General features: G+C 40.2%; 1 protein-coding gene and 1 long non-coding RNA gene across 2 annotated transcripts in view; one reads left to right on the forward strand and one right to left on the reverse strand.

Moving 5' to 3' along the window:
* ADAMTS19 (ADAM metallopeptidase with thrombospondin type 1 motif 19) overlaps positions 1–26,284 on the reverse strand; it is a 154,825-nt gene extending 128,541 nt beyond the window's left edge. The window contains exons 1-2 of the mRNA XM_090131681.1: positions 26,012–26,284; positions 24,598–25,208 (exon numbers count right to left, since the gene is read on the reverse strand). Of these exons, the coding sequence (XP_089987807.1) occupies positions 24,598–25,208; positions 26,012–26,096 (696 nt within the window). The 5' untranslated portion in view covers positions 26,097–26,284. The remainder of the gene's footprint in view (positions 1–24,597; positions 25,209–26,011) is intronic.
* Positions 18,517–22,997, forward strand: LOC149912663 (uncharacterized). Its single transcript, XR_016461828.1, has 3 exons — positions 18,517–18,698; positions 19,816–20,044; positions 22,572–22,997. It is a non-coding gene; the product is annotated as an uncharacterized LOC149912663 (long non-coding RNA).
* Positions 26,285–26,757: the final 473 nt, after the last annotated feature.

Below are 26,757 nucleotides of genomic sequence, written 5' to 3' on the forward strand. Positions count from 1 at the left end.
CTCCTCACACTGCCAAGAAGAGTCTTACTCCTTTCTAAAGATGCTGTCACAGGGGAATTCGCCTGTGGCTGCTGGGCCCAGCTGTGCCCCTGTGGTGGTGTCATTGGATCCAGCTGGAGCCAGCTGCATCCTCCAGCCTTGCGTCACAGAGGAGACCAGCAGGCCCAGGCCAGCACCTAGGAGCCTGCAGCCAGTACAGACATTTGAAAGAATAATGACTTTAAAAATCTACCGAACAAGAGCAGGACTTGAAATAAACCACACTGCTCTTGCTGACAACACTTGAAGTAATACAGAATTAATTTCCCATCTCCTTCCTGTGGGTTATTACTGTCAGCCGCAAGCTTCCATCTACACAGAAGTATCTAATAAGGATGTGTTCCCCAAAACACGCAGATTAAAAATTTCCTAATTCTCATGTGAAATAAGACTCCCACGGTGTTACACTTTTTCTGCTTTCTGTCTGGCTTTTTCTGTGTGCTTTTATGGATTCCACAAACTAGATTTCAGTAGTAAACGGGCATAATATTGCCTTGTCATGATCTCAATAAAAGTCTTCCCCACAGTTCTCTCTCCACTATCTTGTGAAGTGGATGCAAGCAATCAGTGTGCAAGGCCCAGCTGTACAAAACTCTGCTTTTTCACACCCTCACTATGTTGCCTAAGGCAAACAGCAATGTTATCACAGGGAAAATTAACTTGTATCAGATGCAGAATATTGTATCTATCAGCGCCAAAATGTTAATGTGAGAGATGAACTAGATCCTCAGATCTCACAGGAATGTTAATGTCATCTCTGGTATGAGCATGAAGGGATTTCCTCAATATACACTTACAAAGACAATTCTTATTTTACTAGGTCAGTGCTTGCCAGTTTTAAAACACGTTGTGATAATCTACGGATTTGTACTCCTCATAAAATGCCTCAGAAATTAAAGATTTCTGTTATGAAGTAAAACCTTTAGCATGTATATCGGTGTCCTCCTGAAGCAGGTTTTAAAACTACAGATCAAAGTCAATATCGTGATTCTAACAATGCTATCAAGTCTTAATTTTAGCTGAAAAACAACAGAAATCAAACTCTAGTTCTTAACAAAGCTTAAGCAACTTTTCAAACTGCTTTCAAGTTCAGAATTTTAGTTATTCAGTTCTCAGTGTTGAAAGACTTGGATTTTTCCAAGACACTTTGCCAAAATGCAGCTAAGAGAAGGCAGCTGATTTTCAGCTGGGAAGCCGGAAACAACATGTACTCTATGCAAAAATCACACATCTGTGCAAAAATCTACTCCCCCAAATGGTCCCAAATAGTGTTAATTTGTAGAACGAGAAGTTCCTATTCCTCTTCCACAAAGACACTGGAAACTCTGAAGTCATAAATTAAGCTTCTAAGATTAGAATGTAAATCTCTAATCTGCAAACTGAATTTTTAAGATAAAACAGACACACAAAAATTCTACATAGGTTTCTTTACCCACTGGCCATTCACAGAGTAAAAATATCTTAAGTTATATCGCCAGCTTTTACATCTGTGATGTGTGGCAGCTGCAGAAATGTCTCAGTTGTGTCTACCTATTTAAGGACTTAGATTTTATTAGAAGTAAGATAAAAGTGCTCCAGAGTAACTTATATTGTCAGGCTATCATTAGCACTTCAACCTTGAGAAAAAAAGACTCACATATTGGGATTTTTGTACATCATGCTGAGAAATTTCCATTTCATATGTAAGATAACTAACCTTCAAGATATAAAGACCTTAAAGATCATCAAGTCCAACCACAACCTAACCATACTATCCTAACTCTAACAGCTCTCTACTAAATCATGTCCCTGAGCACCACATCCAAGCAGTTTTTAAACACATCCAGGGATGGTGACTCAATTACCTTCCTGTGCTTAACAACCCTTTCTGTAAAGAAGTGTTTCCTGATAACCAACATAAACTTACCCTGACGCATCTTGATGCCATTTCCCCTAGTCCTGTCACCTGTCACCAGTGAGAAGAGACCAAACCTGCTCTCGCTGTAAGCACCTTTCAGATATTGGAAGAGAGCAGTAAGATTTCCCCTCAGCCTCCTTTTCTGCAGACTAAACAGCCCCATTCCTTCAGTCTTTCCTCATAGGGCATATTCTCCAAGCCCTTCACAAGCCTAGTTGCCCTTCTCTGGACCTGCTACAACACCTCAATGTCCCTTTGTACTGAAATGCCCAATACTGAACAGTACTTGAGGTGAGGCCACCAATGCCGAGTACAGGGGCAGGATGACTTCCCTAGTCCTGCTCACCACATCATTCCTGATACAAGGCAGGATGCCATTGGCCTTCTTGGCCACCTGGGCACACTGCTGGCTCATATTCAGCCAACTGTCCATCAGTACACCAAGGTCCCTTTCTGTCAGGTACCTTTCCAGCCACTCCTCCCCAAGCCTGTAGGGTTGCCTGGGGTTGTTGTGACCAAAATGCAGGACCCAACTCTTGGCCCTATTCAAACTCATACAGTTAACAATGGCCCATCAATCCAGTCTGTCCAGGTACCTTTGTAGTGCCTTTCTATCCTCTGACAGATCAGCACTCCCTCGCAAGGACTTGGTGTCATCTCCAAACTTCCTGAGGGTGCATTCAATCCCCTCATCAAGATCGTTAATAAAGATGTTAAATAGGAGCAGTCCTAGTATGGAGCTCTGGGAGACACCACTCATGATCAGCCACCAACTGGATTTAACTCCAGCAGAGTTTCACCCAGCAGAGTGTATGCCCATCCAAACTGTGGGCAGCCAGCTTCTCCACAAGAATGTTGTGGGGGACAGTGTCAAATGTCTTCCTGAAGTCCAGGTAGACCACATCAACAGCCTTACCTTCATCCACTAAGCGGGTCACCTTGTCATAGAATGAAATCAGGTTTGTCAGACAGGATCTACCATTTGTAAACCCATGCTGACTAGGTGTGATCCTCTCGTTGATCTTTAACTGATCCATGATGGCACCCGAGATTCATTCCATTCCATATGCATTCCATAACCTTCCTGTGCACTGAGGTGAGTCTGATAGATCTGTAGCTACCCGTGTCATCTTTCCAGCCCTTTTTGAATATGGGCGTAACATTTGCCAGTCTCCAATCCACTGGAACATCCCTGATTAGCCAGGACTGCTGAAGAATGATGGAGGGTGGCTTGGCAACCACACTCACGAACTCCCTGAGCACTCTAGGGTGCAATCCATCAGGCCCCATAGATTTGTGTGCATCCAGCTTTCAGAGCAGGTCCAAAACTATCTCATCATGGATCATGCAAGGCTTATTCTGTTCCCCCATCCCCATCTACCAGCACAAATCCTGTTTTACTGAAGACTAACATGAATTTCAATAAAAGTAAAAACTAGCTTCCAGAAGAGTATATCTATCTTTAATGATGAACACTTTGAGAACATGCTGTTCAAAACTCCGTGATTTTTTAATAATCTTAAAATTCTGAAGAAGTTATTATTATCCTTTCTTCTCTTCCCATCTTACAGGGTTTTGCAATACAGACACAGAAACACACACTGAAATATCCTCTTAAATCCACAAAAATGATGCTATCTCAGCAGAACCTACTATATTACTCTCTAATAAATAGGTATTCACTGCACCCAAAATGAAATTTCTGATTAAAAAAATATATAAATTCTGATCTCTCTGAAGTGCATTTTTGCACAAAAGCACATGTTCCTCCTAAACTCCTTGTATTGTTTTAAAATCAAATGTCACTGGAATCAGCTGTGAAACTCAGAAATCTAACAGAAGTCCCTTCAATAGCCACAGTTTTCTGTGCAGCTGTGCAGGTTTAAGTGACTATCTCTTCACGAACCAAATTAAATCAAACCTCTCTGCTCTTTCACCTTACTGAAAATATAAACTGTCTGTAGGCACATACTGTTAAATCATTCATAGAATCCACCTGTTTTGCTCTTGTCAGTTTCCAGAAAAGTCAGTGTATGCTTCCCATTTGATTTCCAGAAGAATTCAGTAAAACAAATAAATTATCAAACACTGAAATTATGTGTGCAAATCCTTTTCCCCTCCCCTAGAAACCCTTGCTGGGATTCTGATTGGGTACCATCTATATTAATGGAAAATGTGCACCTATGCACAAAAAAGCATTCTGGAAAAGAGGGGAAACCCCAGAAGAAAAAGACCACTGGCCACCTACTTTATCATCTGAATTTCTCCAGTGCTGATAGGATCACTCAGTGTTAGAACAGGCTGTGCATACTTTTCTGAGAAAATTGTAATGTGTTGAAGGAAACCACAGCAGAGAGAATGGTTGGCTGATGCCTCTAGTGACTTACTTAAAAGAGCAAATTAGAGATATTCTATTACCATCAAGAAGTTATAAAAAGCCACTTCATATTTTTATTCTAGACACGGAAGCAAAGAGAATTATCTATCATTCATGAAGTTACAGGTTTTCTTACAAATTTATCTTCAGTATTGAAGTCGGATTCAACTGAAACTCAACTTGATAAATAAAATCTGTTTTTCTATGTCAAACTCAGCACACGTTTTCCATTCTCATTATACCACCTTAATTATCACTGCCTAGTTCTCTATTGTTGAAAAAAATCAACGATACATGAGAAAATCTAGTAGAACTAATGCAATTTCCCTTTGTATTATACATTATAGCTCTACAGATCAAGTAGAGCCCCATATGTATTTAAGACTTCATAAAATACAAACTTTATCACCGAATCACAGAATCCTTAGAGTTGGAAGAGATCTCTGAGGGCCATCTAGTCCAACTCTCCTGCAGTGAACAGGGACACCCCAGCTAGATTAGGTAGCCCACGGCCTTATCCAGCCTCGTCTTGAAAATATCCAGGGACTGGGCATCAACCACCAGCACTAGGTAACCCGTTCCATCGCCTCACCACCTTCATTTTAAAAGATTTTTTCCTTATATGTAACCCAAATCTACCTTCCTGGGCTTGAAGCCATTTCCCCTTGTTCTACCACCACAGACTCTGCTAAAGAATCTGTTCTTTGCTTACAGTTACGTTGGTAGTACAAATCCACCATCTTAGACTTCTTTGTAATGTATTTATCTTTTCGTGTCATTAATTAATGTTGTTTCAATATAACTGCTGATTGGCTTACATGGTTACCATTTAAAAATTGTTTCAGATTCTCTTCTCAAAGTTGGGAATCTTTTCTGAATTTATTTATTCATGGTCATTATTTTAGACTCATCTGATTCTGGCATTCTTTTACATCTTGGCCAGCTTTCCAAGCTCCTTGATACTCACTCTTTTGCTTTTATAAAAAGCAATCATTCTGTACCACAGTTTCTGCTGTATGAAGATAAACACACTTGCCTTTAATTGCTGCTTGATTAAACAGGTTTACTGCTATAATTATCCTTGTAGCCACCACTGAATTCTTTATTCTGAACATCAGTAAACAGAACTGGAAGTCACGTTGCAGCTCTCATTTCAACATAACTGTTTCACATTTGAGAATAAATTTTCTGTGTCACCACTAAATATAGACAATCAACTACAGGTTCACACCCACATCATTCCTGATAGCTCATAATGGTTCTGTGATCAGCAAACATACACAATCATTTCCTTCTCCCATTCACTGCCAGCTAAGTCATCAGTCTTAAGAGAAGATCTGCAAATGCAGTAAGTCACACTTGAAGCTGTCTACACCAACCAGCCTTTGGTCTATGTAATTCTTCTGTGCCTCCCAGCTCTGATCTTACTACTAAAACAGTCAGGTCCACACACGCTGCCTACAATCTTTTCTCCTGTTCAAAACCATGTTCCTCCTAACTAGGACTGGCCAACAGGTTTCAGCATCCTTTTTTTCCCCTTGCAAAATACTGCATCAAGGGGAAAAAAAATGTTGTTTGTGATTAAATACTTTTTTTTTTATGATCAAAGTGAAAAACGGACAAAATTTACTGGAATCCTCTCCCTCACACTGCTGGTTACATTTGTGAGAGTGGGGCTTCAGAACAATCATACCATGAAAATGAAGTCTCCAATTAAAGTAGGAAAGCACAGAACAGCGAGCAAACATGTAACAGAAATATTAGAAATAACATAATTCCTAACATTTGTTACTTTCAATTTGTTGTTTAAAAGTCAGTGTTACATCTGATATACCATTTTTTTAAAAGTACTCTTTTTTTACCCTCTTAATTTCCTTGGTCTAACCAGACATGTCAGGTAGTCTTTGACAGTACTTTCTTTTTCCATGCTGTAAGGCATTCAACACGTTACTATCTAGATATGGTGGTGAAAATTAAGTTTGTCCTAGGTAATGTGCCAGCAGGTTCTATACAACATCATAAGTTTTCATAGATTCTTTGAGGGGGGAAAAAAAAAAAAAAGAGGAAAAAAAATACACACACACAAACTTTATGAAGAGTTTTACTGAAATTAAACAGATGTTATTCTTTTCACAGATTTACTGCTTCAATAGCACATTGTAAATGGACTCCACTGTACATTCTATTTTGGCAACAATTTCCAATAAGCCTAGTTGGACTGCAGTTTGCTTTAGTCAAATTAGTTGTGTCAAAACACTGGAATAGGCTTGGTGCTTTAAAACTCAGAACGCATCCCAAACTCTTTTAAGCCTTGCTTTAAGGCATAGCATAGTTTCAACATAGAAAAAAAAAAATTGCAAAAGCACTACTGCACTTGAATTTCAAAATAATAAACGATAAAAGGTAAATAGGACTCTGTTGTTGAGCGAAACCTTATAGCTCTCAATACGACTTCTTCTAGAATAACAACAGAAACCTTTATAAACAATTGCTACCCTACACAGACAGTCCAGTCCCTTGTACAAGTTGAATGTATTCTGTTCTTTCTCTCCATAAAGACAAGTCTAAATCTATTTCAGTTTGAGGTAACTGAAGTATCTTTAATAATAACTCACTGAAAACTACTACCATGAGGCAATTCAAAGTACAATTTTCAAATCTGACAAATAACATCAAATGAGTAATAATAATATGAATTATAAGCTTCTATGGCTAAATGTGCCACTCTTGCTACAGTCTATTTTTCTAGAAACTAGATAGCAACCAAAAAATCTGTGTCTAAATACAGGTAACATAATTCTGTTGTGCCCCATGATGATTTGTACTACAAAGCAAGAAGGTCTACAGGAGCCCAGGCATCTTTATTGAAGCTGGAGGAGGGTCTGTCTTGGCTGGGACAGAGCTAGTTTTCTTCACAGTAGCTGACATGGTGTTATGCCATGAAATGTTATGTTATTATGAAAATAATGGTGAAAGAACTCTGGTATTTTAGTAATAAAACAGCGGTATTTGCACAGCAACAAGGATTTTTCTATTTCTCCAGCTACCCTTTCAGTGTGGAGGCTGGAGTTACACAAAAAGTTGGAATGGACACAGTTGGAACTGCTGACCCAAACTGATAAGAGGTATATCTTTCTCAGCCATAAGAACTGAGTGGAATGAGGGAGGGAAGGATATTATTCTGAGTTATCTCACTTGTCTTCCCAAGCAACTGTTAGGCACGATGGACTCTGCTTTCATGAATGTGGTTGAACATCTACCTGCTGATGAGGAGTGAATGAGTCCTTTTGCTTTGGTTGTGTTGACAGCACTCATTTCACCTAGTAAACTGCCTTTAAAGGAGAAGTTGACAGAGATTCACAATGGGGAAATCATGCTTGAACGATCTGGTAGCCTTCCAAGATGTCGTGACTGGCTGGGTAGATAGGGGAAGAGCAGTGGACTTTGTCTGCCTTTTAGCATGGCCTTTGACACTGTCTCCCTTAACATACTTGTAGCTAAGCTTAGGCAATGTGGGACAGATTAATGGACAGAGAAGTGGACTGAAAACTGACTGGCAGAACTAAGAGGGTTATGATCTACAGTGCAGACTAGTTGGAGACTGTAACTAGCAGTGTTCCCCAGAGATTGGTGCTGGATCTGCCATCTTCATCAGTGACCAGGATGAAGGGATAGAGATTGCACCTTCAGCAAGTTTGCTGATGATACAAAGCTGTGAGGAGCTGGCCCTTGCTGAACGATGTGAGAATCCTCTCCACACAACTCTCCAGACAATCTTACACCTGGGGAGAACTAACTGCTTACAGTGCTGCAAGTTAGGGGCTGACCTGCTGGAAAGGAGTTCTTCAGAGAAGGATCTGAGTGTCCTGGGACTGAGGGGGAATCTTATAAACATTTATAAATATCTGAGGGGTGGGTGTCAAGTGGATGGGGCCTGACTCTTTTTGGTTGTGCCCAGAGACACGACAAGGGGCAAGAGGCATGAAATGAAACATGAGAAGTTCCACCTGACCACGAGAAAGAACTTTAAACTTTGTGCGTGACAGAGAACTGGAACAAGCTTCCCAGTGAGGCTGTGGAGCCTTCTTTGGAGATATTCAAAACCCACCTGGATGCATTCCTCTGCAGCATACTCTACAGATCTTGATTTATCATGGCATTTGGACTAGATGTTCTCCAGAGGTCCCTTCAAAGCCCTACAGTTATCTGATTCTGTAATTCTGTGTGATTCTTTAAGTTTTCTCACTTTTTCCTTTCCAATTCTCTGTCCCATATCACTGGTGCAAGAGAGCAAGTGGTGCTTAGCTGCCTGCTGGGGTAAAACTACAGGAAGGTCTCATGGAAATCATTCACATCAATTAATTTTAGTGCTACCCAACATATACATATGAAATACATGTATGAATAATTATCAGCAGGAGCCTCATGAAATCTAGCAAGAGGGCATGCCAATTGCAGCCCTTGGGATAGATTTGCCCTTGTTCTGGTAATAAAAGCTGGTCTACACTACTGCTTATCATCACTACCTCATCACTTGTCAAGGAAGCAGCATGGAACTGGCTGTGGCATTGTACTAAGTTGATACTATCCTGATCTCTAAATTCTAGTTCAATTCTATTTATTTTGTCCTCTGCCTTTCTCCGAGGTTTTCAATTCTAATCTTGTTCTGTGACTGACTTGAAACATAAATTTGGCCAAGAAATTTGTGCCTATGTATTCTTAATTCAGTTTACAGAGTGCATATGTACATGCTGAGTAACAGTAACCACAGACTTTCAAAACTATATTTTAAAATTTTGACAGAAGTCATACTTTAAAATCTTGCTTTCCATTGCAACATCTACAAAACAACCAACTGTAGTTACATGTAAGTGTATATACACAAAGAATGTTTGGCAGAAGCATAAATACTGTCTTTTCTTCCTGTTATCATATTACACATTAGGTTGTTACACATTTTACATGTTAGGTTGGATATTAGGAAACACTTCTTTACAGAAAGGGTTGTTAAGCACAAGGTGGCTGAGTCACCATCCGTGGATGTGTTTAAAAACCATTCGGATGTGATGCTCAGGGACATGATTTAGCATTGGCTTGTTAAAGTTAGGGTAGTATGGTTAGGTTGTGGTTGGACTTGATGATCTTTAAGGTCTTTTCCAACCTGAGTGATTCTACGATTCTATGACACAGCTAACTAATTACTGTATAAATTTTTTTTTTTTTCCTTTTTCTTTCTTTTTTACTAGGCTGCAACTACCCAGATTTGGGATACAGCAGACGTATTTCCCCACAGCTATATATTTATTTGTCTGCCAAATGTTTACATTCTATCTCCCTCATACAGAGGGAAAAGTGTGAAAATAAAAAAGAGGAAAGAGAGTGAGGAACTATACAATATAAGGAAAAATGTGCATTTTGAGTTCACAGTAAATGAAACTCCATTTACTCTCAAATACACTGTTACAATTTCACTGATAAAAAGTATTCCATAGGTACCATTAAAACTATAAATTTAAAATTATTAGTACCTAAGGATTTATACATAGAATTAAAAAAAAAAAAAAAAAACCTAAGAAATGCAGACTTACCATGGGCATACGCTCTTGTTTATTTTCCTTAGCCACAACTCAAAATTCATGAGGCATAGACAGTCTACTGCATTTTTAAGAGTGATTTGATTTTATAATCCAGAGAGCATTTCTAATCCATTTGCCACAAGCCATTGTTAAAACATGAAGTTTTTACATTACATTTGTGATAAGATTATCATATTTAAAACCTGTTTTCAAAAGGCAATGGGTTCATAGAATCATAGAATGCTTTGGGTAGACCTGAAAGAGCACCTATTTTCAACCCCCTGCCATGGGCAGAGACACTTTCCACTAGAGCAGATTGCTCAAAGCTCCCCATCCTCCCCCCAGCAAACCTGGCCTTAAATGCTTCCAAGGATGGGGAATACACAGTTTTTCTGAGTATTCCTTTCCAGTGCTTCACCATCTTCCCAGTAAAAAAATTCCTCCTAAAATGTAACGTATCTACTTATCCTAGAAGAGAATCTTTTCTCATTTTTCCTGTAGGTCAATTTTAGGTACTGGATAAACTCTCCCTGAAGCCTTATCCAGGCTGAACAAGCCCTGCTTCCTAGAACTGTCTCCATAGAAGAGTTTCTCCAGCTCTCTCATCACTTTTGTCATCTTTCTCTGGAACTGCTCTAACAGGTTCCTGCCCTTCTTATCAGGTGGACCCCAGAGCTGAATGCAGTACTTCTGGTGGGACCTCATGAGGGTGGAAAACAGGGAGACAATCTTCTTCCACACCCTTCTGGTGACTCCTCTTTTGATGCAGACCAGTTGGCCTTCTGGACTGCAAGTGCACACTGGTGGCTCATGGAGAGCTTGTCACTCACTGAAATCCACCAGAACCCCCAGGTCCTTCTATGCAGATCTGTTTTCAATCCACTCATCATCCACTCCGTAGTCATGTCTGGGATTGCTCCAATCCAGGAGCACTGGACTTTGTTGGACTTCACGATGTTTGCACTTCTGAAGTGCAGGCTGCACCATTCAGCTTGGTGTTGCCTGTGAAATCACTGAGAGCACACTCGAGAACCCACTGTTTATGTCATCAATTAAGATATCAAACAGAACTTGTTCCAGTAAGAACCCATGAAGAACATCATTGATCTCCACCTAGACATTAAGCCATTGACCTCAACCCTTCAGATATGGCCATCTAATCAATTCATTATCAACTGAGTCATACACCCTTCAAATTCATGTGTCTCCAGTTTAGAGACAAGGATGTTAGGTGGGACCATATCATAAGCTTTACATAAGTCAAGGCAGATGACATCCTTGTCCACCAATACTATCATTATGACATAGAAGAGACAGTGAAAAAATTCACTTAAACTAGCTTAAATTCCAAAACTATTGTATTTGCTCAGGATAAGTGGGAGTGTTGACTAATATAACCAGGAACAAATTAAGAGGCCTATTGTCAAGCCAGACTTCATCAGTGGTGCAGCTATCAAAATATGCACAACATCCAGAACTGGATCCAGAACTTTAAATAATAATAGTAATAGAATAAATTGAGCTGGAGTTAGTAAAAAGAAGGCAACCCAGAGGGCAGTGTCTGTGCAAAACTCATGAACTGGCACTCACTTTACTCCTGTAAATACTTTGCTTCCATGAAAAACTTACTTTTAAGTAGAAATCCATTTATTTAGAGTGGAATTTGTAATTCTATTAAAAGAACATAAAAATTGTATATATTGGCAGCTCTAACCAAAAAAGCTTCTGATTTAAAAAAAAAAAAAAAGAAGTTTTTCACAGTTCTTCTGACTTCTAATTTTCAGGTTTCATATTTTTAAGTTTTTATCATCCCTTAAATGGGCTAATTATTTTTATCATTTTTATCATTATCCCAATTCCATGTAGTATTCAAGGTATGGTAATAATATGGCAACTCAAAGGGGACTTCAGTTTAACAGTAACACAACAATCAGATTTGACTGTGGTTCAAGAACAGCTTCCAAAATAACTAAAGGAAGCAGCTACCGCTGCAGAAGGAAGCATCAGCCAGCTTTCAAGGAAGCTAACCCAAAGGAAAAATATGAAAGATATCAACACTGCTGACAAGGATTCTCTTTTTGTCTCCCAAATAATAATACATTAAACACGTTTTATCTGTTTGCATGACTCCCAACTCTATCCATGAAAACAGCAAACCACAAAGTCCCCTCACAGAAATCTTAAATAGATTCAGTAAGCTGAAGGTTAAGTAAATAATTTCTTGTTTTCTTGCCTTTTCGATTTTTTCCATGTACAGAAAACTCACACAATTTATACATCATAGCATGATGTACAGTACAACTAAACTGCAGTATGCAGCTCTGAACTCCAACCAGCACATCAGGATACATTTCAAAAATTAATGGATTAATGAATGAGGTAGATGCCTTCTGACTACAGTCTGAAATGCTCTGGAAAATCTTATTTTATTTTTCTTTAAAAACTGTACTGCAACACATTCAACCAACCACATATGACTGATACAGACCAATAAAATAAACTACAAGCAAACTAAAAACCATGATGTACCTCAACAAGCAAGATGCAGCCTTTATGTGTACAGTTGAAGGCAGGACTGAATAAATAAATAGCAAATTATGTCCACCATGTTATCATAAAAAAATGATAAAACATTTTAATAATTACTTCACCTTGCTCATCAAGTAAACACGATATTAAATAGAACTGATTTACTTTGTTGGTTTTTTTTGTTTTTATTTTCTTCACAATCCCAACTTTCTTTTCCAGAATAAATGCAAAAGGTTCCCCAAAGTAAGCCAAGATTTTTAAAGCCGCATTGCATATGTGCTAAGTTAGAAATTATTTACAGTGAAATGGCTTAGTCACACTCCAGATCACTTATCATCTAATGACTGTTCTGAAAATACACTCCAGATCATATCCTATAAAATGACATTTTTGAAATAATTAATTTTGTGTGATAAGGACCCTTTGCAGAGTTAAATATGACTAGTGCTAAAGAAAAAATAAAAATAAAAATAAACATGGAAAGCTATCACATTTGGAAAAATCCTTGCAATTAAAGACTCAGTACTGGTAAAAATATATTTCTTTGGATCGCTTAGGTACAATATGAGTTCTTTTGGTAAGGCTGAAGACCACTCTTCTGGAGTATAAATCAAAATGTTTTATTTTTAGCTCGTGAAACAGCATCAGCCCCATTTCTTCAGTGCAAGCCTGGATATAACTCCATCAGATACAGAAATGATATGTTAAGCAGGTAAAAATATAATTGTGTACAAAAGATAAGCACAAAACCTTCCACACCTAGCACCATGCAGGAGATGTAAACTAATCTATAGTAGATACAACGCCTAGCCTAACAGCAAAAAGAGGACACGTGAGATCCATATTTAAATTTACTAAGGGACATTAAAATATTCACATAATGGATACTGATGAGCAATCACTGTTCATGTGCTTTCACCGTAGCCACAGAGGGACATGACGTATCTCCAAAATCCACCATGACTGCCTATAGAAAAATTTAATTTCTCCTATTCCTTAATGAAATATCTCTCTACCACTCCATTATTTTAGTTTTCCCAACGGAGTGAGACTGAAACACATTCAAAGACTACTTACTTTAAGGCAACACTTCACAGAACTTACTTCCATTTAAATCATCAATTTCCCAAAACTACGAACTATAGTTCAAGTCAAGAAAATAAATTATGAGTACAGAACTACAATTCAACAGATCAATTTATTCCATCTATAACATAAATTTGTGCTTAGCCTGTCTAGAATTATGTGAATCCAAAACTGGTGGCTTTAAGAGAAATACCTAAGAATATCAGAATTTACTATCATTAATTAACACTGCTTAACAAAGTTAAAAATATATAGAAGTCATTTAACCCTATTATTTCACTCCTAATCAAAATCCATATCTGAACATCTTTCTAACTTTGAGTAGTTTGTTGTTTCATACTTCTAAGCTTCGATTCTCCTTCTCCTTTATTGGCAAAATAATAATAAAAATAATAATAATTTTTAAATCACTTATAAACTGAAGTTGCAGCACCCTCATGAAAGAAAGAATTGATTCTGCAAGAATTATTATCTTAATCAAATGGAAAATGCATTTTGGAAAAAGGCTTTTTTCTCTTTTATAAACCTGGAGAACTTGCATAAGAATACAAATAATTAGCAGAGTTTTGCACCCTCGCTCCCCTCATAGATGACTTCACAAACATTTGAGGCAAGGTCCATCTGTCACAGAGGGACAAAAGAAATCCTGTACCAATTTCATTACCCCAAACTGACCTCAAGCTTGGAAGATTTAAAAAACTTTTTCAGTAATGTTAGAAGAGTTTCTTGCGGAGCTTACAACAGAAGTCTAAGATCCAGGCAGAGTTGTACATTAAGAGTGAATTACAGAATAAATTCAGCAAGACCACAATTAAACATTGTCCTAACAGTATTTGCACAAACCTGGTTTTATGTTCCCTGCAAACACTAAAAGTGAGAAGTCACCCTTCATCCACTGTTGTATCTCAGAAAAACAGACATTCAGCTTTTTCTTATCCCTTACACAGTCCCTTTTTTCCCATTCCAATCTTCAGAAGAAAAGGAAAGCACTACATATAAGAAGCAGAGCTACACCAGAGTTTCCAAGTTTATAGCTTGATTATCAGATTAATCCGTGCTCACACTTGACAAAAAGAGCACCAAAGAGATTAAACAGAGCTGAAGCTCAGCTTAACATTTTATATAAAAGATGGCACTTGCCATAGCCAGTACTTGGACACTGTTTCCAGCCAGCACCCCATAAGCCCAGAGAACATAAGAGGATATTTACATGGTACTGAATCACAGAAGACTGAATTCGGACCCAGCTGAATTAACAACATCAAATACAGAAAATATTTTTATTTTCCTTAATGCACTGTCTAAATAAGCTTGACCTGACTTGACCCAGTTAAACTTCTGACATCTAATGAGAATTTAAAGTAGCACAGCTGAGATCATAAAACAAGCATACCCAGTTGTTGGAGAATAATCTGCAGAGACTAAATCACGTTACAAGCAGTTTTAGGCACATTTCTACATTTTCAGATGCTTAAAAAAAAAAAAAAAAACTTATTTGGAAAATAATTCTGACCAACATACTTGCAGACCTATACAAACCATTCATATCACAGGCTTCCAACAAATTTTTCTTATACTGACTTCTTTGCAAGCACATGTATTATTGGAAACTAATGCTACAATATTGATTTATCACAGTAAAAATAGTATTTCTTTGCTTTTCTATCCCATTACTAGAAGTGATAAAAATAATCAAGAAGAGCAGACTGTCCAGTCCAGGAGAAAAAGGGTAACTGAATTGCTAAAGCAGCACCTGATTTTCAATCTAATATAAATATCATGTGCTATTAATTTATTAAAATTTGACCAGCTACAGTCTGGATATGCAGTATAACACACAAATGCACACACTCATCATACTTCCCACTGTTTCCACTACATTGCTGATTCTGCTTAAACTAGAAGCAGTCGACCAATCCTCAAAACTATGTCACTGAAGTCATCAATGAGATGGTGATGATCACATGAGTAATGTGTTATCCCATAACAAAGACAAGTGTGCATCATTCCCTCACTATGTCCTACTCCTATCTCTACGTTTTCACAAAATGGTATTCACATATCCTCAGATATCAGCAACCCCACAATGACTCTCTCACAGCAGATACTTTCTGTTGTAATTTTCTGTATTTCCCAACTCTCATACTTTTTTATGGTGATACACTTTGGAAATAGTGGATATTCCAGTTTTTTTCCATCACAACCTATGAGAAACTACAAAAACAAATGTCCATTCTTGTAGGTTCAAGGATTTTTTTAAAAAAGAACGAGCACCACTTCGAAAACATAAAATCACAACTGCTGCAACATAGAGAACATATGTTCACTTTAAAAATCCTATATATTTGCTATAGAATGTACAACTGGCATGGGTAATGAGATACAGATAAAAGGTAATGAAAGACTGCCAATTTCTCTAACCTTAAAAATTGAAGGTGAGGTAGACTCAGTGCAGTGTCATTCTCCCTCTTCCGTTTAAAGCAGTTGTATCCAAATTATAGGGTCAAAACTTTACTCATTTAATTAATGGACCTATTGAGTTTTTCTGATGTAGCATCGCACTACTATGCCTTGCCAAATCACCTCGATAATTTTATATTTCTTAATTAAGAGTAGAGATCTCAGAAGACTCATAATTTTAACATAAAACTGCACTGGAGATAGCGTGTTTTTCTTTTCTGTCTTGGAAATATACTACAAAGGATGTATTTAGTACTGAAACTAAGCACCTGTAGAGAAAAACTGGCTATTATAAGTAGGATCGGAATCACAAATCCAACATGTCTCAGGATGGAATGATTACACGACTATAGAAGAGGTTTTTAGAAGGATAAAGAAATCACTGCCACATGGTATATTGGCCCAACATCTCATATAGCATGCTACCATACTTAATATTAAAGAAAACAGAGATCATTATAACTCAAATGCAGTCATGGCCTAAATCAAAACTGATCTGCTAAACCTTGTTGCTGTATACTAACACTGCTCTTCCCACGTTTAAAAGATCTATCCTTATTATCAGTTAAGAAGAGTCTCAGATATAGAAAATAAAAAAACAGCAAAATGCTATTTCAACCAGAAACATAAAGATGAAGAGCAGCAGGCTGCAGCATCAGAGCTCAAGAATCAAAATAAAAAGGTTTTAGTCCTTTCTCTTTACACAGATCTTTGTTGTTTTGTATTTCTTCACGACAGTAATTAAACAGTTTCTTCACGAAAAAAATAAAACTGAACTTTTGTTTTCAATTAAGGTGCCTCTCAGATAAGATAAAGCAACGTTTATAAATAGTGCCTTAACTGAATGTATATTCCAGTTGCTCCAGATGATTGCAGTCATAGCCTTGATTTTAATTATTTATGGCTTCTCTACTCAATTTTGATTTTCCCATGGTTTCTTCTGTTTTTTGGTCAAGAAAGCTACTTCTGAAGTAGATCAAAGTTGCTTTACATTCAGGACTGACATTTCCATTCATGCCCTGTTCAGTCCATCTATTAATACTGAATTCGATATTGCCTGATTAAAAATACTTAAAACATAGTAAGACATCAGTGGAAATCAGCCAAGCAAAGTTATGGGAACCTGTGACTTCTCCATTAAGGATAATCACTAGGTACCCTCATTCATGAATTTATTTCTCTCAGTGAAGTTTATTTTTCTTAACAAACTCACAATGCAACACCAGACAGATAGTAACCTAAGTAATAATATTTTAGCATTTTAAGTAGGTATCTGAAAAAAAAATCAGAAAAAAAAAAATCAGCAATTTCTCGCATTCTTTTGTCTTGAGCTAGTCCTGTTTTTGTTTGTTGGTTTTGTTTTGTTTTTAAAGAGGGGCTCTAAACACATAATTTATTGCATGAGTGTCATTTCTCTCATTAAGGATCCCCAAATGCTGGGTGTCTACAAGCCAGAGTGGACTTACCTTTACCCTGGAAAACTCTAGGATAATTTAATTATATAATTAATATATTTTTATTTTAATATATAATTAATGATTAATTATATAATCCTTATTTTGCAGTGTTTAAATATAGCCCTTGTATATCAGATGGACTGTGAATATTGCTAATATTTGCCCTTTTCTAAAAAACTCTTGGGAATAGCTGTAGTTAAAGATACATGCAGAATTTTAGGACAACAGTCTTTATTTCATTTCTGTTGTTCTAGTACAATTTCATTCTGCTTGTACTGAGACAATCTCCAAAGTCAGACTATTCTCAGTGGATAGGTATAAAAAAATAAAACCTCCAGCTTTTAGAAACTTAATTAAATTTAAAGGTCTTGTCAGAGTATCTTGAATATCTACAGTGTTTCGCACCCATCATATGTCATTCCACTAGTATAAATTAATACCACCAATTTTGAATCATAGAATCATAGAATAGTTGAGTTGGAAGGGACCTCTAGTCCAACTCCCCTGCAGTGAACAGGGCGACTCAAAGCTAGATCAGGTTGCTAAGAGATCTCTTCAGAATAACCTCGAATGCCTCGATGGGCCATTCAACACCTCTCTGGGCAACCTGTTCCAATGTTTCACTACTTTTGTCTTAAAAAAATTTCTTCCTTTTGTCCAGTCAAAATCTCTTCTCTTTAGAAACCATTTCCCTGCTAAAGAGTCTGTCCTCTTCTTTCTTATCTTTAGATACCGAAAGGCTGCTGTAAGATCTCCCTAGAGCCTTCTATCCTGTAGACTGAATAGCCCCAGCTCTCTCAGCCCATCCTCATACAGGAGGTTTTCCATCCCTCAGATCATTTTTGTGGCCCCTTCCTACAGGTCCATGTCTCTCCTCTACTAAGAATTCCACATCTGGATGCAGCACTCCAGGCAAGGTCTCACCAACAAAGAGCATGATTACCTCCACTTACCTCCATCCAAACATTGAGACATTTATCACCACCCTATGGGTGCAATCTTGCAATCCATTCTTCATACATCAAATGGTCTACCCATGAAATCTGTATCTTTCCAATTTACAGACAAGGATGTTTTGTGGGATCAGACAGATGACATCAATGGCTCTTCCTTTGTTTGCTGATGAACTCATGACATCATAGATGAGCATAGGTAGGTCAAGCAGGACCTGCCCTTCACCAAGTCATAAGGGTCATCTCCCATCACCTCCCTGCCTTCCATGTGCCTTAGCATAGCTTCCAGGAGAATCTGTTCCATGATCTTCTCTAGCTGAAGAGGTAAGGCTGTGATGAGACACACCAGTAGTTCCCTGAGTTACCCTTCTATCCTTCTTAAAAATGGATATGATATTGCCTTTTTTTAAGTCATTAAAGACTTTAGTTGACCACCATGACTTTTCAAACATCACTAAGATTTGCTTGGCTACTACATTAACCAATATCCTCAGTACTCTTGGACACTAAATTTTAGGAAAGCCAACTTTCAACTCTTCATGGAGCTAGTCAACAAACCCCTTGGGAAAAATGCCCTCAAGGACAAGGAAGTAGAATGGAGCTGGCAGATCTTTAAAGAAACTTTCCTTAGGGCATATGAGCTCTTCATCCCCAGGTGCAGGAAGACAGGAAAGGAAGGCAAGAGAACAGCATGTCTGACCAGGACTTGCTGTTCAAAACTGAGAGGAAAAAGAACAGCCTTTGGAAGCAGAGGCAGGTACCCTGGGAGGAGTACAGAGATGCTGCTAGGCAGGGTAGGGATAGGGTCAGGAAGGCAAAGGCCTAACTGGAACTGGTCTTGGAAAGGGGTGCAAAAAACATGAAAGGCTTCTACAGTAAATAAACCAGAAAAGGAAAGTACAAGAAGGCATACCCCACTCCCCCCCACCTCAACTCATCATTCCATGAGCAATACAGGCAATTAACAATGGACAAGGCTGAAGTAATCAACACATTTCTTGCCTCAGTCTTTACTGACAACCGTTCTACATACAGTCCTTTAGAGGATGGTTCAGAAGAAGCTTCCAGGGGCTGGGGAAACAATGTCCTTCCACTATAAGTGAAGATTAGTTTCACAACTACCTGAGGAACATGAACATCCATAAATCTATGGATCCCAATGAAGATGCAATTAATGCACCTTCAAAACACAATGTTTGCCAGAAGTGAGAATTTATTTCCTGTAATGGTGCTTAAGGATTTTTTCTGAACCTTAGTGAAGTAGTACATAAGTATTTCATAAGTAAAAGAAGGAACATAGGTCTGTTTTTTACACATCCTAATTTCAATTTTATTGTTAAGTAAGGCATTACTGATCAAACTACTTGTTAAAATGTGATTATCCAATGATACTTGGCACATCCCATCATGATAAATAACTACAGGTATCCATTCTTTTCAGATACTGGCAGAATTGATACTGACAGTATATATATAGTAAACCAGAAATTATTCATCTATAAACTACTGACCAGACTTTGAAATACCTGCTTCTGAAAGGCAATGAAGACTAAAAAACTTGAAAAGCATCATATACTTTCCTAGACAAGGCCCTTCATTGAACTGGATTGGAGATGCACTATGACTTAATCCCACTCAAGTCTCTGGGAAAACACACGTTGAATTCCACTGTAAGTAGCATCTGATGCTAATTCTTCAAAACACGTTTACAGAACCAGTAGATCTACCATGATCCACTTTGCATTCTTATCATCTAGTGAAATTATTGAAACACACAGACTAATTTCAAAGCTTCTGCCCTGCAAATTAACCCTGTCAGCAATGCTGTCTGTTTAGACAGATCTCCACACAAGTTTTATAACCAGCAAAGCATAGCAGTGAACAGCATATTTGCAAAGAGCTGCATTTTCTTGTCTGTCCTCTGCATAATGTTTTCTGCTGTTTGCATTTCCTAACAGTCCCATATATTCCGGAATGAAAAAAACACATTTAAATCCTTGTTCTTAGCTGTTATCTATTTATTAGAGACTGCTTCAGTTCAAGAAACGGGAAAAAAGGAGAAGAATCAAAAGGAAAAAGAAGGGGTAAGGGAAAAATGATATAGTGGGGAAATCCCTACTCATCAACACCTAGCCCTGCGTACTGATGTAAGCACTTCATTGCTAGGAAAAGAGAAAAACTGACATTGAATATCTCTCTGAAATGAAGTAGGGGATAAAGAACTCATCTGCAGTGTTAACTGCTTTCTTCTGGGAAATGTAGTGAGACTACTTCAACTTCCATGCTAGCAGCAGAGCAGAACCAGTAGCCAAATTTCTTAATTCCAAGTTTACAGTAAGTTTCCGCTACAGTATGCTCTGACAGAATCACCAGTTTCAATTCAATTTGTATTACTAGTTACAACTGCTCAGAAGCACTTTTTTCTTATTTCAGATATTAAAGCAAAACACAAACATGCAATAGAAACAACTCTTTAAATAATTAATGGTCTGGCTCTGCAGTTCGTCACTTCCAAAACAGCAGTCTTACTGGCATCAGCAGAACTGCTTGCATCCTGGTATTTGGCTAATGATGAACAACAACCAGGCAGTCGGCATACAGATGGAGAATTTTTGGAAACCTCTCTATATTAATCTTCCCACAGCACCAGCACAGAATCCCCAAATGAACTCAACAAATCTCATTCAGCTACAAAGGGATGCAAGAAGCTCTGAGTGTTTTACCAAGGATGTGTAAAAGGCTGCACCATGGATCATGTGATCTCTGAGAGTACAGTGAAGTCACAGGGACAGAGTTTATATACAGTCCATGTATATCTCCAGTCTTTAGTTTGATCAGAAAATATCAGTTATGTTTCCTTCATTTCTCAAGACAGGTTGCCAAATGAAGCCACTGCTGACAGTGAGAATCTGTTTAGCAATTACCTGAAAAATACCTCTCATTTTTCTCTTGTATACTCACATTATTATATGTTATCATCCCTATTATTATCACTGGCTCCTGACAAACAGTTCAAGAAAAAAGAATGCCACTGAAGCTCCCAAGAACAGTGAAGCAGGAAATAAGAGGAGCTTCAGCGCTGTGCAGACCTTCATCCAACTGCATTGAACTATTCAGAATGCATCCACATTCAATTTCAAGGGAAAAGATGCCTAAAATATCCATAAGAACATTCCTCTATCTTTCTGCCAGTTTGATGTCTACACAGACTTTTTTTTTTCAATTTCCTGCATGTCTCTGCCATGTCTCCCCATGTGAAGTCTCTCCAATCTGTGAAGTTGGGACCCTCATCCGCATCCTGATTTGGATGGTGTGAAATCTTACGTAAGGACTTATATTAATTTTAGTGAAGATCCTGCACACTATTTCAAAAGCAGACCTACAGGCAAATTTCCCAGTGACGGGTCCATATAGAATCACAGAGTAGTTTGAGTTGGAAAGGACCTTCAAGATCATCTAGTTCTAGCCCCCTGCTACAGGCAGGGACACCTCCCTCTAGACCAGGTTGCTCAAAGCCCCATCCAGGCTGGCCTTGAATGCTTCCAGGGATGTGACATATAGTCCCACTGTGCCAAACCTCTTACTGGCTTCTACTGTTCTTCAGCCATCCTCCTGTGTGACACAATCACTGCTGTCTATCAGCCGAATAAACACATTAACTAAAATGCTACCTAAAAAGCACAAGAAGTAAGGTTGAAGTTTTGTTTGTCTACAGAGACACTGTATTTTACACTGAAAAGAAAAAACTGAAGAGTGGAAGCTAAGAGATATACTAAGTGGCTCACTGTTTTAATTTTGCAAGGCGCATGCCATCTGGCAAACCTAACTTGAAATTCACAAGGCTTTGAAATAAGAGTGTATCTAGGACATTCGTGCTATGTTTTCTCTGAAACTTCATTATATATAAAATGGAAATTAAGCTGTAATGGAAGTAAGCACAATAAAATATTTGTAGGGTTAAGTTCCAATGAATCTTTACATCTTGAAAACAGAAAACATAATCTGAAATACTGCCTGGCTCTTCTTGCAGGAAAAGGCCTAAAGGAAGCAGGATGTACAACATACATATGATGTTTTTTTAAGACTTTTGGAAACAGAGCAATTTATAGAGTCCAAGCAATGGCTGAATAAAGAATGACAAATAACTGAAGATTTGTTATGACAACTTTAACGTAGCATCACTGTGCAATTTTTCAGCTCTGTACCTGACGCAGTAACACTCTCCAGAACAACAGCTGCTCACTCATTTCACTGCAAACAAGACTGCATGGCTGAGGATGATGACAAGACCATCAATATCAACAACACCTTCTAATCTTGTTGAGATGCACAGAACCTTATCGGTATTCCAACTCCAGCCTTCTGAAAGGGAAACATGATCTCAGCACATGCATGCTGAGACTGCCAATAAGCTGAAAGCAAAACTGTACTCCCAGGAACAGTCTGCTTCAATAATTACTAAGAGCTCTCCTAAGGCACTGGAGCCTATTCAGACAATAAATGTCAGTTTTTAAACTAGAAAGATTTACAGATACACAACGACATAAATCACTTCTGAGCAGATACTTGCGATAATTATCTCTTATTACCAATTTCTTTGCAAACATTTTCTCCAACATAGTCCTACCCACATGCAATGTAGAAAAAAAAAAATTATAACAAGAACAAGGAGCATAGAAGTAAAGTGCTTTTGCAGAACATTAAAAAAAAAAAAAACCTTTCTGTGACTGTTTTCAAACAACTGACTTTCAATATTTATCTCCACAAATAATTTTGCTACCCTGCTTTGGAAAATCTGACAAAATGTCAACAATTAGATGCCAACCACTTAAGAGCTATGTGAAACTTAGCACTTTCACCTTGCAGAAGTGCAGGCAATATTTTATTTGGTGTCAATCTACATATGTTCCCTCTCCACCACGTTCAGTTTGGGGTTTGAGTTTCGAATAAAGCCAAGCAGGCAAATGAACAGGCAGTAACAGTTTCCACATTTTACTCAGTCTCATTCCACGACCAAGCAAATAAAACACAGACAGGCATATCTTCATGAATTGACAATGGAATAAGTTAGATGTTCAAGTTCAGAAAGAATACCAGAAAGCATCTACCACGTGACTGTAAAGATTTACATTCAGCCACCATAAAAACAAACAAATCAGGGTCACCATGATGTGAACTCCCTAGCACTATTACTGTTTATATTCTACATTCTGTGAAGTGCTTCAGGCATACGTATTCATGATGCTATATAATATCCCACAATGAGAAAAATAATTAGTTTTGTTCAAAATCTTGCCATCATTTTACATCATCCCATCTGCTTCCTAATCTTTTCATCTACCTCAAAGTATCTTGGGATTGAAGCTACCTGGATCACCACTGCTGTTGTCAATGTGCCCAGTTCTGGCCTTTACATGGTAAAAATCAGGAGTGATCTAACATAAAGTATAGCAGGTGAAATTTTTTATGAAATAGGTGACATAAAGTCAAATGGTCCTGAAGAAAAAACTATTCAAGAAAAGATCTGACTCTTAATTTTTCTGTTGAGAACTTACCCATGGCTTACTTCTATGAAGGAAATGAAAGTAAAAAAAGATACAGAGTAACAAATCCAAGTGACTACAGGTATCATGCTTAGGGAAAACTGCCGGTTAGAGCAAAAAGATTAAGGAATGAGAAGAATAAAAGAAAAAAGGAAGAATTAAGGTAAGAAGGGGGAGATAAGATACTGATAGATGTAGAAAAGACAGAAAAGCCTGAAATCTGAGATGCAAAAGAGAAGTAGTAGACCAAAAATTAGAATAACGTGAATATGAAAATGACGAACAAAAGGTTTATACATGGTTTGGAGATGAGATGGGAATATTGAGAAAAAGGAATGTGACTGAGCATGGCAGGAAACTACAAGAACACACAAAGGAACAACATACGATTAATGACAAATGAGAAGAGATGAAGAAAGAATGGCACAGGAATGTATGAAAAGATTCAAGAGAAAAAAAGAAAAGTAAGAAACTGAGAGAATAAGTGAATCTGGAGGTAAGATTTGATAAAAATAATGACTGGGTCTAAAAATTAGTGATGAATAGCAAAGTGGTTAAAAACTGGGATAATAAGCAGGACCCAGGAGGACCTCAGGTAAAGAATGAAGTGAAAAGTGGCAGATGAAGGTGGTCCTGGGATGGAGACCTTGGTGCTGCCCCTACATGCAAGGTCATCTTACCAATCCACCACAGGTGCTGAAGGAAGCGAAGGAGCCTGGGTAGCGAAGCACAGCACCACTGTAGTAACAAGCTCTCTCAGGCTGCCCTTGAGCAGTACCCTGCGGGCTTTTGCTGTCGCCCCCGTGTCGTTCCTCCACAGCAAAGCCAGGAGCCAGGAAGCGGCTGTCCCTCTTGAGCAGCAGATACAGCTCCCGGGCAAAGGCCGGGATCCTCAGCAACACTTCGTCTCCATCCTCGGCCAAAGGCGGTGGCGGGGGGGACAGTGTTGCTGGCAGCTGCGGGGTGGCACCAGAGCCCTGAGGCAGGGGGGGCCAGTGGTAAAACTCCTGAGACTCGTACTCATCTTCGGCGTCCTCCTCCTCGGCCGCCTCCCCTGCGGCCTGCGCCGGACCCTCCACCGAGGAGGAGACGGAGCGCACTTCCCGAGAGCTGCCCGTCGCCGGGCCGGGTGCCGCGGGCGCGCTGGGCGCGCTGCTCCGGTTACCGCAGCCGGGCTCGGCGCTGCCACCGCCCCCGCCGCCGCTGCCGCCCGCCGGCTCCTGCTGGCCCCGGCTCCAGAGCGCGGGGAAGACGATCTCCCACTCCTCAGAGTCCACTGAAGCATGGAGACCTGCGGGAAGGAAGCAGAGGCTGTGCGTGAGCGAGCACCCCGCGGTGCAGGACAGAAGCCCTCGGCGCGCTCCCTAGGTCCCCCAGCCCCGGGACACGGCGGGCGCCACTCGGCTTCTCCGTCCGTCCGCAGGTGGGGCGAGCTGGCACCGCCAGAGGTCTCCGTGCCGCTCGGCTCTGGGTGGACTGCGCTCCCGGTCTGCCCGCAGCGCCGGGGGCGTTCCTCTTTCCGACCGTCGCCTCCATGTAGGGAGTTGTACAAAACTTTCATTTAGACGAAAAACTGGCAACTTTTTCGTGCCGCTTAAGCATACATGCATTTTAACAGAAAAACCCTGAGTATCTGAAAACAAAACAAAACAAAAAACGAAACGAAACAAACAAACAAAAACACCAACTTTGAAAATTTCAGCCTTGTCCTTAGCACATTTCGCAATACCCAGCGACTCCAAAAGTGCAGCCAAATGCACGCGCCCTCCCGGCGGCACTCTGCTGAGCGCACGCACCGCTGGCAGCCGCTCACACTGCATCCCCATCACTACCACGTTATCATCACTGGCGACTCCAACGCACTGCACGCACACCAGATCACAATGTAATTCACGTAAGATTCACAGAGCAACGCCACTGTGTGCTTATATACACGCGCATACACACAGCCTCCACAACCAGATACACGGGGTGGCTGTATGCGCGCACCCATCCCACACACACTCGGAAAACAGCACCGAGTTGGAAGCACTGCTCCTGAGCACCGCCGTCTCCCGCATGCAGCGGGCAGTGGCTACCGGGGATGGCACTAACCTGCGGCCAGTCCGCTGGACAGAACGCACAGCTGGTAGAAGACGCAGCACACGCGGCTCAGGCGCATCCTCCCACTACTCCCCATCGGCCCTGCGGGGGATCCGCGGGCAGCGCAGGGCAGAGCGTGGAACCCCGTGGAGCACAGCCACCCCTGGCGAGGCGGGCAGCTCGGCAGCGCGGGCCGCGTCCCCGCGTGTGCCTGCGTGTCCGTGCGCCCTGCGCCGGCGGCAGGAGGGCTGCAGGCAGCGCAGACCGTGTGCGCACACAGCGCCCGGCGGCGGGCGGGCAGCTGCGCCCCGGCGGCGGCGACCGCGCTGCCCCCGCCCGCCGCTCACCCCCACGGGGCGGGACGCGCCGGGCCCCGGCCCGGTCGGCTCTGGCCCGGCCCCGCCCCGCCCCGCCCGGGCGGGCACCCGGCACTACTCCCGCGCCGCGGCGCCGCGACGCTGGCCGGGCTGCCCCGGGTGCAGCCGAGCCTCGCTGGGCCCCGAGAGCACGGGCCCTTCCCCAGCCCACGGAGCGCAGCTCGCCCCGGCCCTGTGTCTCGCGGAGGGAAGCCGCTGCCGGCTCCCGGCGCGCCCGACCTGGTACTTGGTTCGGAGTGCAGCGTGGTGGGCCCTTTGTGCGCGGTTTATTGCCGTAATCGGGTACTCAGCTCCTTGTGACCCCACTCTTCAGGGAAACCCAACGCTTGCCACTGCAACCGTTGTCAGCAGAGCAAGGATTAGATGGGGAGGTGAGCAAAA

The sequence above is a fragment of the Phasianus colchicus genome, chromosome Z, assembly GCF_987193195.1.
Source record: "Phasianus colchicus chromosome Z, bPhaCol1.hap1.1, whole genome shotgun sequence".
Classification (NCBI taxonomy): domain Eukaryota; kingdom Metazoa; phylum Chordata; class Aves; order Galliformes; family Phasianidae; genus Phasianus; species Phasianus colchicus.